At 51.6% G+C, this 14,001-nt stretch overlaps 1 protein-coding gene across 1 annotated transcript; it reads left to right on the top strand.

Annotated features, from left to right (window-relative positions):
- Positions 1-3,458: 3,458 nt before the first annotated feature.
- LOC116821110 (zinc finger protein RFP-like) lies at positions 3,459-14,001 on the top strand. Its single transcript, XM_032774024.2, has 7 exons — positions 3,459-4,001; positions 6,976-7,071; positions 7,619-7,849; positions 8,143-8,165; positions 8,879-8,994; positions 9,946-10,005; positions 10,616-14,001. The coding sequence occupies exons 1-7, from the start codon at positions 3,585-3,587 to the stop codon at positions 11,125-11,127; spliced, it is 1,455 nt and encodes a 484-aa protein (XP_032629915.1). The 5' UTR covers positions 3,459-3,584; the 3' UTR covers positions 11,128-14,001.

Raw genomic sequence — 14,001 nt, 5'->3', positions numbered from 1 at the left:
TCTGGCAGGGGTGGTAGGTTTGTAGAAATTTTGATGGTGCCAGAACCTGTCCCTGCCTAAACTCTGCCCCCCCAAACGCCACTCCCCACCTGCCCAAGACTCTGGGAGAGAGTTTGGGTGAGGAAAGAGGTCTGGGGTGCAGGCTCTGGCCTGGGGCAGGGAACTTGGGTGCAGGAGGTATGCAGGCTCTGGGAGGGAGTTTGGGGATGGGAGGGAGTGTGGAGGGAGGGGGGTTGGGGATAAAAGGGAGTGTGGAGGGAGGAGGTGCAGGGATGAGGGCTGTGGGCTGAGGCTGGGGGTAGATTTGGGATGTGGCTGGGGATGATGGGTTTGGGGTGTGGAAGAAGACTCAGGGCTGAGGCAGAGGGTTAGGGTGCAGAGGAATGAGGGTTCTGGCTGGGGCTGGAGATGAAGGGTTTGGGGTGTTGGAGGGTTCAGGGCTAGGACAGAGGATTGGGGTGCAGGGGGATGAGGGCTTTGACTGGGGGGTGTGGGCTCTGGGGTGAGGCAGGGCTGGGGATGAGTTTGAGGGGCAGGCAGGCTGCCCTTGGACTGGAGCCAGAGAGAAGGACTCCCCCCAGCCCTCTCCCTGCTGGCAGCAGCGAGTTCTGGGGTAGGTACCCCCTTCTCCCCCCGCATCACTGCACATGCTCCTAGGGCCCCTCTCAGGTCCAGGAATCCCCCTCGCCTCCCCTGTGGTGGGTGCCATGCCGGGGGGTGGCGGGGAGGCTGCTATCACATGTGCGCCTCCTCCCCTGCTGCTACCCCTCACTGTAGCCTCACTGGGGCTGCTCCTTGCCCAGTGTGGGGCAAGAGCAGTGACTGCGGGCAGGGGGGCAGCTGTACCGGTGGAGGGTCCCACTGGAAAATGAAAGGGTCTGAGGGGGAAGGGCAGTCTGCCCTGGCAAGCGTGAAGGGAAGCACTAGGACCCTGTGGCAGCAGTTAATGCAGGGCTGCGAGGGGCCTGGGAGAGACAAACACTCTGCTCCAGGACCAGGGAGGTGCATGGGAGCAGCAAAGGGGGGGCCGAGGCACGCTCAGGGGAGGCGCGGGGGGGCAGCAGGTGGGGCCGGGGGTTGACCCGGTCCCAAACATTTGTGGAGCCGGGCTCAGACCCTCAATATTGCTGGAGCCAGGAGGAGGAGTCAGAGAGGGAGAGAATGCTCCATTTTCTTGCCGGTAGTTACTGCACCTTTTCTTACCGGTCCTCCGTACCCGCCCGTACCTGCTTACTTTCACCTCTGGGCTACACTTCTCTAGTCTAGGACCTTTTCCCCAGATACCTTTTGGGGAGCTGCTACCCCCACGTAGCCATTTTGCAGCTTTCTGCTATATCTTCTCTTCCAGCTGGTAAATATTCATATCTCCTGTTGTACTCACTGTTTAACAGTTGTGAAGGTGGCAGAGGCTCACAAAGTTGAGTGCAATCAGTGAATTTCACGGAGGTGATGTTTACCCTCTCAAATCCTTACAGCAACACACTAGAAACCTCCTTCTAACTTAATCCTTTGTATTCATTAGAACTATTTGTATAAACCTTTCAGGGAACATAAACCTAAGCCAATCTGAACAATTTGTATGATTTGGCTGCCAAAATTTGTTATAGATCTATATGCTGCTAACCTCCACCATTTATACTCTAGATAGATAATGATTCTTTTTACAGATATAGACTGTGGTGTTAATAAAAACAAAGTTTAAATAAATAGATTGGGCTACTATTAGGCTATGTTTGAAGTGACTGTGGACTATTGATGCAGTAAAAAATAGCCCTGGGAATTTAAAACTGCCCCTTCCACCCTCCCACCCCCCCAATTTGAAATGGAGCCCCTGGCCCCAGCTCTTGAAATCATACGAATACATGAGAATCTCATTTAAAAATAAGTTTTTTGCCAGAAAAGCTTGACACTTTGAAGAGTTACTTTCTCTTGGTTGAGTAGAAAAACTTGAAACTATGATGAGAGTGAAACCTCGTCACTGAGAAACAAAAAAAGTTTTAGAAAAGATCTCATGATTCCTTCCGCCAATCTCATGAATGTTGAACACTTGGTGCTGTCAGAACTGCATGGCCATTGATCAGTTTATGTTTCCAGGCCTGTTATCTTCAGGTAACATTCTAAGCCTCGGATGCTCAAAGGTATTAGACTGCTGTCAATGGGAGTTAGGAGCCTACAGACCTTGGAGGATCTGGGCCTAATGATCTAAATATAAAAATGAACATTCTCCTTTATCTTTTTAGTTCATTCCCCATTTGGGGAGCTGTGCTCATGTCCTGCTTGGGGCCCACAGCCCAGCTTGAGGTGCAGTCCCATTGCTTGCCCTCGCCGTCTGTTCCCCTTTGTACGGCTGGTGCTGTGTTAGATCAATAATGACGTTCCTTTAGGGGACTTGCCCTGGGTAACTGATAGAGAGCTAGGGCCTGAATTCTCACTGGCACAGCACTGCCAACCTCAGGCTTTTAAAAAACACAAGTCAGGCCCCTCGAAATCATGAGACTTAATAATAAATAGTAAATGTTAAGAGGTTTTCTTATTTGCCCTTTGGTTTCTCAGAGCTTTAGGCTGCACTGGGGTGACATTTTAAAGTTTTTCTCTGCAACGAAGAGCGCTAGAAATATCCTTTGTTTAGCAAACGGAAGCTGAGAGCCTCACCTCATCTCATGATTCCAGGAGCTGGGGCTTCAACGGATACAACAAATATTGCAAGACTCGTGATAAAATCATGAAAGTTGGTGACGCGGCAGCCCCTTAACACTCAGCCAGAGCAGCCTTAGTGTAAATGAAAATCAGGTTTTGAAAACATTGATTCCAGCTTAAGCACATTTTAGCCTGCGAGTTTATCATCACGAGGCTTGAAAGGATTCGCTTTTATTCATAAATGTTGTTAAACACTGGTAGAGCTGTCTACACACAGACCAATGACAAAATATTTCAATTGATAATAAACAGAAATTACAGATATGGAAATTAAGAACTAGGCTGCTTGGGAACTTATTCCAGTTTGATTGAAGGACAGTGACTGCATCTTTTGACAGGGGATGTTGACAGTCTTGTGTTTTAACAGTTATAAAGCTTTAACTTTTTGAATCTCGGTGTCTGCTGCCTTTAAATCATTGTGGTCTGACCCGCTATTGTCATATCCCCCCGTAATATGCCACAACTGTGAACAGTTAAATTGATAAAAATTGGGGGGAAATGCTGAAGCCCAGATTTTTGTGCAACTGTGAAAATGTAACTTAATAAATATTGAAAAAATATTTTAAAATAAACATTAATATGATCAACTATATATAAAAATAATTCTTTCAAGCCTAAATATCACTCCAGACACACAGCCCCTGCTCATGCAAGCTCTTTATGACAGAGGGATGCTGATGTGAAGCCCAGAAGCAAAGGAGGCCCAGTGGTGCATTTCTCACTTAAGTGTCCCGGACTGGAATGTTACCAGGTGTCTGTTTGCACCCCAGCAACCAGCCTGAGTCAGTTCCAGGAAGGGAAACACCCAATTGCTGTTGCTGCAGGCGGGGCATATTCCTGAGCTCAGGAAAGTGAAACCAACCCTGTTGCACTGCCCAGAGAGAGTCATGGCCACGGAGGACCCTGTGGAACATCTCCAGGATGAAGTTGCTTGTCCCATCTGTCTGGAGTATTTTAAGGACCCAGTGATCATAGACTGTGGGCACAATTTCTGCCGAGTCTGCATCACCCACTGTTGGGAGCGATCAGCTACAGCCGCCTCCTGCCCTCAGTGCAGAGAAACTGTGCACCAGGGAAACCTCAGGCCAAACAGGCAGCTGGCAAATATTGTAGAAATAGCCAAGCGGCTGAGTTTCCGGGCAGCAAAGGGAGCAGGAGGAGAGAGGGTGTCTGGGGAACACCAGGAGGTTCTGAAACTGTTCTGTGAAGAGGGTCAAACCCCCATCTGTGTGGTGTGCGACAGATCCCGGGCTCACCGCGCTCACAGGGTGGTTCCTGTACAGAAGGCTGCCCAGGAGTACAAGGTAGGGAATTGCTGTCAAGTTTAATGGGCAATAACTTTAGATTTTAATTACAGGTTAATTTCACTGCAAGTTGCCTGTCACAACTGTATCTGCATCATGCCGCTCTGCAAAGCCTTCACTGTATGGGAGCTGCTATTAAAAATAAATGATCTGGCAGAGTGGCAAGAAAGGCAAAAAGATAAAGTCTTTTAAGATACCTGACATGGAAAACCTTTACCTGAGAAGCTGAATCCTTGTCAAACCCACCTTCCACTGGTAAAACAAGGGAACTTTTTAAAGACCAGAAGCTGTTTAATGATCAGTGAGGCCAGTGATGAGGTGCCAAAATATTAACAACAGGTTCCTTCCTCCTCACCTCAGGAGGGGGTCCAGGGCCGGCTTTAGGCCGATTCAGCCGATTCCCTGGAATCGGGCCCCGCGCCTTAGGCCCCTTTTACATTTTTTTTACTTACTGCCGGCTGAGGTCTGCTCTGGGGTCTTCCATGGCCCCGCTCCCCTGACCAAAGCGTGGCCGGGAGCGTGGCTGCCCCGCAGCTCCGGCTGGAGCACCGGCCGGAGCGCGGCAAGCCCCGCAGCCCCGCTCTCCCGGCTGGAGTTCCGGGCCCTTTAAATAGCCCCCAAAGCCCTGGGATAGCGGGGGGCTCCGGGGGCTATTAAAAGGCCGGGGCTCCAGCTGTCTCTGCCACCCCGTCCTTTAAATAGCCACCGGAGCCCTGAAGCCCCCATGTATTCTCCAGGGCTCCAGCGGCTACTTAAAAGGTCCAGGGCGGGGTAGAAGCAGGGGAGGTCCGGGCCCTTTAAATAACCCCCTGAGACCTGGGATAGCGGGAGGCTTGGGGGCTATTTAAAGGGCCGGGGCTCCAGCTGCCTCTGCTGCACCCCCTGCCCTGCCCGCACCAGCCCTGAACCCCCTGCCCGCAGCCAGCTCTGCACCCCGTGCCCACAGCCAGCCCCTGCCAAACTCCATGCCCTGTCTCCAGCCACTCCCTGCCACACACCCCTGTGGCCCTGCCCAAAGCCAGCCAGCCCCCCACACAGCCCTGCCCGCACCAGCCCTGCACACCCTGCCCACACCCAGCCCCAAACTCCCTGCCCTGTCTCCAGCCAACCCCACTGCACTCCCCTGCCTGAAGCCAGCCAGTTCCGCACTCCTCTTTCTCCAGCCCTCCCAACCCCTGCTGCATCCCCCTGCGGCCCTGCCTGAAGCCAGCCCACCCCACATCCCCCTGTCTCCAGCCAGCCTTGCACCCCTTGCCCTGCCTGCAGCTAGACCCTACCTCCAGTCAGCCCCTGCCCTGCTTCCAACCAGCCTCATGTCCGCTGGTGCCCTGCAGTTCCCAGGTCAGTAACCCTGCACACCTGCTTCAATGAGGGGGCAGGGAGCAGCTGGGACCCACACGTGCACAGCTGCAGGGAGTGGCAGGGACCCACACATGTGAAATGGCGGTCATTACTAGCAATCTACAGCATATATGATGCAATGTACATAATATATAATTGTATGATTTATATAGTTATGGAAAGTAAATAATACATCGAAGAAATGAAAGGTTGTTTTTTTTTTAGTCATCCCTGCCAGGGCCCCACTGAAAATGTTCAAATTGGGCCCTGCACTTCCTAAAGCCAGCCCTGAGGGGGTCGTGCCCCATCCAACCCTCCATGTTCCTTGACACCTCCCCCGGGACCCCGACCCATCCCCCCTCTTCCCTGTTCCCTGACTGCCCCTTGCCGCCCCATCCAACCCCTCCTCTCATTCTTGATGGCCCCCTGGGACCCCTGCCTCATTCAACCACCCCTTCTGTCTGTCCCTGACTGCCCCCACCACCTCATCCAACCCCTGCTCCTTCCTGACTGCCCCCCAGGACCCTTGCCCCCATTCAATCCCCCTGTTCCCTGCCCTCTGACTGCCCTGACCCCTTTCCACCCCCCCACAACCCACCGAACACCCCCTCGCTGCTCACTGCCCCCTTACCACACTGCTTGGGGCCAGGACCGGGTCCGCTCAGCCGGCACCAGGACCGGTGCCGCGGGTCCCGAGCTGGGCCGGGTCGGACCCACTCGGCCGGGACCAGCCCGAGCTGGGCGTGCTTGGCTGGGGCCCTCGGCTGGGGCCAGGGGGAGCCACTCAGGTGGAGCTGGACTTTGCCGCATGTGCTGTCCCCTCCCCCCCGGCCCGCTTACCTGCCTGCAGCTTGTTTTAGGCTTCCCGCGAACATTTGATTCACGGCAAGCAGGGGAGGGGGAGGAGAAGGAGGGCGGAGCGTTCAGGGGAGAGGGAGAGGTGAGCTGGGGCCGGGAGCCGGGTGGACAGCTGCCCGAGCCTTTGTTAAATTTAAAAGCTTTTTAGAACTGGTTGACCTGGAACAACCAGTTCTAAAAAGGCTTCTAAATTTAACAACCGGTTCCTGCGAACCGGTGCGAACCGGCTGAAGCTCACCACACTGAGTGAGGCTTAAAACACAAGAGCGGCAGGCCAGTCTATATTTGAGTGTTGGGAGTTTGTCCTAATGCTCAGACCAGGTCTGTTGAACCAGTGCAGTCCCCAGGGTTTCAGAGCTGAAATTCAGTTGGGAGTTGGGCTCCTTGGAGAATCCCCGCCCAAATTTGCAGCCCCGGTGGTTTCTGGGATTTGTATCACTTCGGTAATCTCCTGAAAACCACCTTACTTGATTCACCACCATATGACGTCAGTTTCCTGTTATGTGCTATGCTACTAATTAGTGAATGAATAAATACCAGTCAAACCTGGATAACTGAGGTCTCTCTCTCTAATTTATAAAAAGACTGAATTGGAAACAAGTCGGAATATGACATTCTCCCTATTTCCATTGTTCGGTTTCATTCCCTTAGTGGCCCTGATGTCATAAACCCATTAGGACCAACAGTCACCTTGGGTTTGGGTGGGAAAACATCCCCCTACACACTCTTCTGAACCCTCAGAATGAAACCGCCCAAATCATTTCTCTTTCTACAGGAAAAAATCCAGGCCCATTGGAAGACTTTGCAGGAAGAGAGAGAAAAGCTGCTGGGATTTAAACTGACTGGAGAGGGGAAAAACTGGGAGTATCTGGTAGGTGCCTGTTGTTACTGACCTGCAGAGACTTGTGGTGAGAGGTCTGTTTGTAGGAAGATTCCTCTGTGGGGTTGGTGAATGTGGGCATCAGTATGTTTCTCCATGATCCTAGATTTTCTGTGTTAGGTTCATGTGCAGAATTAAGCTCTTGTGTCAGTGAATGAGTTAATTTCTAGCTCTTGTGGTTTCCCTGTGTCGACAATGCAAGAAATGACGCAGAATTATTTGATTCTTTTTCCCCCTGGAACTTCTGCCACTGTTATACTGAGTCCTGCCTCCTGCTGCCCTGGATCTGCATTCTCAGAGGCCATTGACAACACACTGTCCTAAGCATGTCAGACGTGGAAACATCCCTTTCCGGAAACACTGGGGAGACATGAAAGAGGTGTGAGAGGATCCTCTCCCAAATAACCACAGGGTAGAATCAAGTGTCAGAAATCTTAGGTTTGCAAAGAAATTCTCCCTCCTGCACACTCAGCATTGCCATAAAAAACCCCCGACTGCTTCCATGTCCCTGACCAGCCCTTTCCCTGTTGCTTTACAGAAACAGATACAAGAGGAGAGGCAGAAAATTGTTTCTGAATTTCAGCAACTGAGGCAGTTCCTGGAGGAACAGGAGCGACTCCTGCTGGTCCGGCTGGAAAAGCTGGACAAGGAGATAGTGAAGATACGGAATGAAAATAACACCATACTCTCAGAGGAGATTTCCCGTCTCAGTGAGCTGATCAGTGAGCTGGAGGGGAAGTATCAGAAGCCAGCGAGTGAATTCCTGCAGGTGAGACTGAATTAGAAACATGGCAGATCCCCACACATGGAAGGGAGGGCTCCTGAATCATAAGCACAGGGGTCCGGCAGTCAGAGATCTCACTGTAACTCGGTGTGTGCATTGCTGACATGTGAATGTTTATTGGTCATTGCAGAGTTACAGACACAGAGATATGAGAGAAGGGAAAGCCCGATTAGCTCAGGGAATCCATGACCTTTTTTCCCTGTGTTTTCAAAATCCCTTCCCTAGGATCCACTGCCTGTGTCATGTGGGACTGAGATTCTTTTCTCTCTCTCCTCTAGGATGTCAGATACACCTTGAGGAGGTACGTGGCTCTCTTTCACTCGCCCTCACACTTGACAATGCTGGGAAAGAGCCTAGTGATGGTGGTGGTGGTGATGTTAGCACCGCATCTCCCCAGGGTTCTACAGCAAAATGTGCGGGGAAGGTCACGTGTCGGATACAAATCTTTCTGATCAACTTCATCCTGAGTGTCTCACCATTTTACAGAAGACTCTAGAATTATCCATTCGGTGGGAAAGACTGACCTCAAGTATTTCCTAGAGATGTCACCTCCCTGAGGGACTGGCTGCCTCAGGATTGTGGGGATGGAATATGGGCCTGTCACTGCTGGGGCACTGGTCACCATTCAGCCCAGGCCAGCAGTGATCAAGACTTTTTCCCACCTGAGGGCTGTTTGGAGCCCTGTGTGGAATGAGCTGGGGATGGGGGAATTGGTGTCTCGGTCTAGAGCACAGATTTCTACAGCACTTCACCTGGGAACTTCCTGTCCCTAAAGCATGGAGGCCAAGGAGTGAATTGGACATAGAGACTAAATTCCCCTTTTATCATCCCCAGAGCTGATCTCTCCAGGCTAGAGTTGAGGAATATTAATGAGACCTTTGGGGGGAGATTTCAGAACCACAGCCTGTGCTGCACCTGCTCTCACTCCAGGCCCATTAGAGCAGAAGCTTTCACTAACAACAAATTATAAGGTGGCCCTAAATGAAATATATGAATGTGAAGTTTTCTCTCCAGGTGTAAGAAGGGGAAGTTCCAGCAGCCAGTGGACATTTCTCCTGAACTGGAAGTGAGACTCAACCATTTCTCCCAGAAAACTGTTGCCTTATCGGAGATTCTGAGAAAATTCAAAGGTATTGAGAAGGGATCTAGGAGGGGAAAGCAGGACGCGCCTCTGAGACCGTGGGAGGGGACGAGCTCTGGCCACTTGGGTCGTATCTATTGAATGACAGGTGGAAAGTATTTGAGCTGGTGTAACAGGTGCCAGGACATCTCACGTTCATTCATGAGTTAACAAAGGTCACAACATTGAGGCCCAAATTTAGCAAAATGGCCTAATTTTGAGTCCCTGATTTTCTCTCCCAACTTGCAAAGCCGATGGGCATCACAGACACAAGGGTGCTACTCTGGCTGCATCTCAGGACTTCCCTAGCCTGTGCCAAGGTCTGCACAGGCCTCTGTAGCCATTGACTGGGGGAATCACAAACTGCCCCCCTATATCTCTCTGCCAATGAGGGTGAATCTAGCCCATTGAGCCAACACTCTCCCAGCTCCAATCTCGATACTTATAAAATGATTTTATTATTCTATGGAGGGCGAGGGACCCATTGTGCTGAGCTCTGTAGAGATGCTGAGTGAATAAACCCAAGAGATCTACAACTGCAAGCCCTGACCTTGCAAACTCTTAACATCCCATTAATGTCAAAGGGACCAAAGTATGCTGAAGTCTTTGCAGGATCTGGGTCTACGGTCTGACAAAAGGCAATAGGTGAATGAGACAAATCAGCTGGGGTCTGGAGGGTGGGAGGGGATGATGAGGGGAAAGGAAATCTCTCGTACAGATTGTATCTCCGAGGGTGATTGTGAGACCTAATGGCTGTTGATTTCATTGCTGTGAGATGCCTGAATGAGAGAGGAAGAAGGTTTCAGATTCATTTATATTTATACTAAAGATCTGAGTGTGTCCCTGTCCCTCTCTGTTTCTCTGTCAAAATTCAAACCAAGTTAGGTCAGTTAAGAGTGGGGATATCGTTATAAACATGAAAGCAGGAAATCTTGTCTCTTTTCTCCTTTTCCCCCTCCAGACACTCTGCCATCTGCACTAGAGACAACAAAAGCGGGATCCTTAGGAGCACACATGCAGGGTGAGGTTGTAGATAGAAATTGTCTTTAAATTATGAGAAAATTCCCATGAAAACACATTGTACCTAAAGTTACCAACCAAACCAACACCAGCCATGACACACCCAGCACCACAACGAAACCATGAAATACAGAGGAGATCCCAAGCGGAAGTCACACAAAAGATCCTGACACCGACCTTAGTGCTGAATTCCTGCCTACGCTGATGAACAGAAACACTCACTGAGCAGCATCCAAACACTCTTAACTCTGACCATGGGGTTCTCATGGACATTCACAGAACTTTTAATACTAAATTGAGAGGAATAAGTAGAAAGCTCTGTGCCCTTAGGGCTGACACATCCCACTCCTTTACCCCAGTGTCTCTGCCGCTGGAATGGAGCAGCCCCAGCAGGGGAAGCTGGGAGCTGAATCTTCTTCAGGCAAATGAGAAACAGACTGAGGAGCTGCAGTGACATCTCTGCTCAGTCTCAGGTGCTCAGCATTGAGGCAGCTTCCTGGGATCCAGTCCTGTCCCAGCCAGAATGGGGCTTCTGGGCAGTCTGAGAAATGGTCCCAGCCTCCCCCAGGGCTGAGCTCTGCCCCTAACGCTCTGATTCTCTTTCTCCTCAGTGAATGTGACTCTGGATCCAGACACGGCTCATCTCAACCTTGTCTTGTCTGAGGATTTGAGAAGTGTAAAGTGGGAAGAAATACAGCAGGAGCTGCCTGACAACCCTGAGAGATTTGACACTGAGCCCTCCGTGCTGGGCTCTGAGGGATTCACCTCGGGGAGACATTGCTGGGAGGTGGAGGTGGGAGATAGGGGAGGTTGGGTTGTGGGGGTGGCCAAAGAGTCTGTGAGGAGGAGGGGAGAGATCCGCCCCGGAGAGGGGATCTGGGCTGTGGGGTATGTATTGGATCAGTTCTGGGCTCTCACCTCCCCTGCGACACATCTGCCCCTGAGTTGGGTCCCCAGCAGGATCTGGGTTTGTCTGGACTGTGACCAGGGGCAGGTGACATTTATGGATGCTGGCGATGGGGCCCCGATCTTCACTTTCCCGCCGGGCTCCGTCCCTGGGGAGAGAATCCGACCCTGGTTCTGGGTGCTAGGGGTAGAGTCCCAGCTCAGACTGTGTCCCTGAGACACGGGAGCAGCGGAGGCACACGACCATCTCTAGGGATGTGTGGGGCCTGGGACAACACCCCCTCAACCCCAGCCCTGCCCCCACTCCACCCCTTCCCCCAAGCCTCCACCCCACTTCTTCCTGCCCCTGCTCTGCCCACTCCCATTCCATCCCTTTCCCATGTCCCTGCCTCTTTCTGGCTTCTACCCCTCCCCTGGGGGCCCTGAGATCAGCCTCGCTAGCCTTAGACCATATAGACTCTATAACCTCCTCCTGTGGACTTTCTGTTGTGCCATCTCTATGACTCTGGAGGTTGCGTCAGGTCTCAACTCCGGGCAGTCTCTGGACTGTCAAACCATAGAGAACATTCCGTGACCGCGGCAGAGAAGCCGATCTCATTGCCCCAGGGACTGTGCAGACTGTTTGCTCCTGTCCTCTGCGATCCAAGGGGACTCTGAGGATCCTGGGTCAGCCAGTGTCACTGAGGCATGAGGGGGAACAGCCCCATGGGAACGGAAAAATGGGCTTCTCTAGCCTCAGTCCTCCTAGCACCTATAACCTGACTGATTCCCATCTACCCAGCCTTCTGGCTCATCTTTATCCCCCTGGAGGACCCTGTCTACCCAATGCCAGATACTTCATCTCTGTGGCACCTGGAAGCTTCCCCCCTCTCCCTCCTTTAAGCCCCAGGGATGGGAGGGAGAAGAATTTAAATTCCCCACCTGTGATGTTTGAATTTGGAAGGCAGCCGTGGGATTTCTTCCCTTTAATTGGTTGTGGGAACCCAGCACCCGTGAGGATAGCTGTGTAGGTCACTATGATGCCAGCCTGGCCCTTTCAGTAGTATGTTACTATCCAGCCGCACACTGAGCCTTGTGCTTTATAGCAACTTGTATGTCCAGGACCAGCCTTAGGGAAAATGGCACCCTGAGTGAACTTGTATTTTGGGGCCTTTGGCCCCCGTGGGCTCCTAGTGCTCCAACCCCTGCACTGAGCCCCCTTCATGCCAACCCCTGCACCCCCCCTCCGGCACCCACGTGGGGACCCTGATCTGGATGCCTGGAGCAGCTAGCATTGCTGCTTGCCCCCCACTCAAACAGTGCTCCTCCACTGGGGGCCTGGGAGGGAGCAAGGAGCGACATTAGGGTTCCCTGCATCTAGGTCACTTTCCCCCACCTGGGCTGCATAAGGTGAGGACAGAGAGCAACAGCTCCTGGGGCTCACCCCACAGCACAGCAGAGGGGCCGGGGTGGAAGAAGTGACCTAGATGCATGGAGCACTTGGTATGGCTCCTCGCTTTCCCCCCCACACACACACACCCTGCAGGGGCATGAATATTGCCCCCCCCCCCCCATGTTCCTCTGCTGGGAGGAAGAGGGAGAAATCTTGTCCCCACCCCCCCAGCGCTCCCCTGCCAGCGGGGAGCAGTTTCTGACTCTACATCAGCAGCTCGCACCTCTGCACTGCCACACAGCACCCCCTAGATGACCAGCGTCCCTATGAAGTCACCCAGTAGCCCACCCCTATTCCAGCCCTGGGTACGCCAGGAATTGTTCAGCTCTGCGCAGGAGCGAGCTGGGTGGATCACTTTGCTTCTCAGCTCCCAAACCTGCCTGTGTGAGACAGCAGCAAACAAACTGTGTGTGACAGATGTTCGCAGTCTGGAACACCTGGATTTTATGGCCAACAGATTATAATGGTTTTAAATATCATTTGAATTATATAAACTATTAAAAAAAACCCCACAAAAATATCTAGCAAATGGAACCACTCAATCCTCACTGCCACAGCAGCAGGCTTTGTAGCATGGTCTTGCCGATCCCCAGCACGTCCCTACCACTTGAACCCCAGGAGAAAATGCCATTATTTCTGAAGCCAAACACCAGAGTGGGACTTGACACACACACACTGTGTCAGCAGGGCCACAAATACTTATTAGACAGATTAGAATACTAGCGATCAGAGCTCCAGGGTTCTCTTCTTGGCTCCATTGTTCAGTGGTGGGTAGTGACAGGTAACCAGATCGTATCTATTTCATGCATTCATCCCAAAAGGCCATAGAAATGAGTAGCTAGTGCCTTGGCTTTCCATAGTGGAGACCTGAGTTATCTTCCCAATTCTACCTGAAGTGCCATTGTGCAGCCTCCCGATTATCTTGTACCCGGGGGGGAAAGGGGGTGTCTGATACTTCTCTAGTGTGGGGATGGGGCTTTCATTAGTGATAAGGGTTGTGAAGTGCATGGAAATATAAAGAACCAAAAGGAGAGATGATATTTAAACCTGGGGCTTCTAGCTCCTGCTTTGTTGCATTATTGTTACCGACTATTGCCTGGCAGAAGAGTTTCTCACGGGTTCAAATTTAGGGGCAGGTGAGCCAGGTGACTGCCTGGGATGCCAGACTTGGGTTGTACTGTGCTCGGGGTGCTGTTAGGGACAAAAGTTTAATGGGGAGGAGGGTGACACACCAAAGACGCAGTTTTACTTTATGTTAACAAAGTTTTGCATGTGAATTTCTGTTCACGTTATCAGTCGAAAATACGGTCCAGATCTACACAGGGAGGCGAGCGCCTAAACCCCAGATTTGAATTCCAGTTTTAGGTTGTCGTCCTGCCTCATCTGGATGCCTGGCTCTCATGGAAGCTCCAGCATGATCCACAAACCCCCTACAGTGCCTCATATCGCCTTGTCAATTGCTGGAAATGGGCCATTTTCATTACCACTACAAACAGTTATTTTCCTCTCCTTCTGATAAAAGCTCACCTTAACTGATCACTCTCCTTATAGTGTGTATGGTAACACCCATTGTTTCATGAGCTCTGTGTGTATATATATCTTCCTACTGTATTTTCCACTACATGCATCCGATGAAGTGGGCTCTAGCCCACAAAAGCT

Source organism: Chelonoidis abingdonii, chromosome 12 (genome assembly GCF_003597395.2).
Source record: "Chelonoidis abingdonii isolate Lonesome George chromosome 12, CheloAbing_2.0, whole genome shotgun sequence".
NCBI lineage: Eukaryota > Metazoa > Chordata > Testudines > Testudinidae > Chelonoidis > Chelonoidis abingdonii.
This window is presented reverse-complemented; position numbering and strand designations above follow the sequence as displayed.

Bases quoted from the DNA above. Each gene is read 5' to 3' on its own strand.
- LOC116821110 (XM_032774024.2), top strand. From the start codon at position 3,585: ATGGCCACGGAGGACCCTGTGGAACATCTCCAGGATGAAGTTGCTTGT. The intron at 7,072-7,618 runs GTAGGTGCCTGT...GTTGCTTTACAG, and splicing joins GGAAAAACTGGGAGTATCTG to AAACAGATACAAGAGGAGAG. The intron at 10,006-10,615 runs GTGAGGTTGTAG...CTTTCTCCTCAG, and splicing joins CTTAGGAGCACACATGCAGG to TGAATGTGACTCTGGATCCA.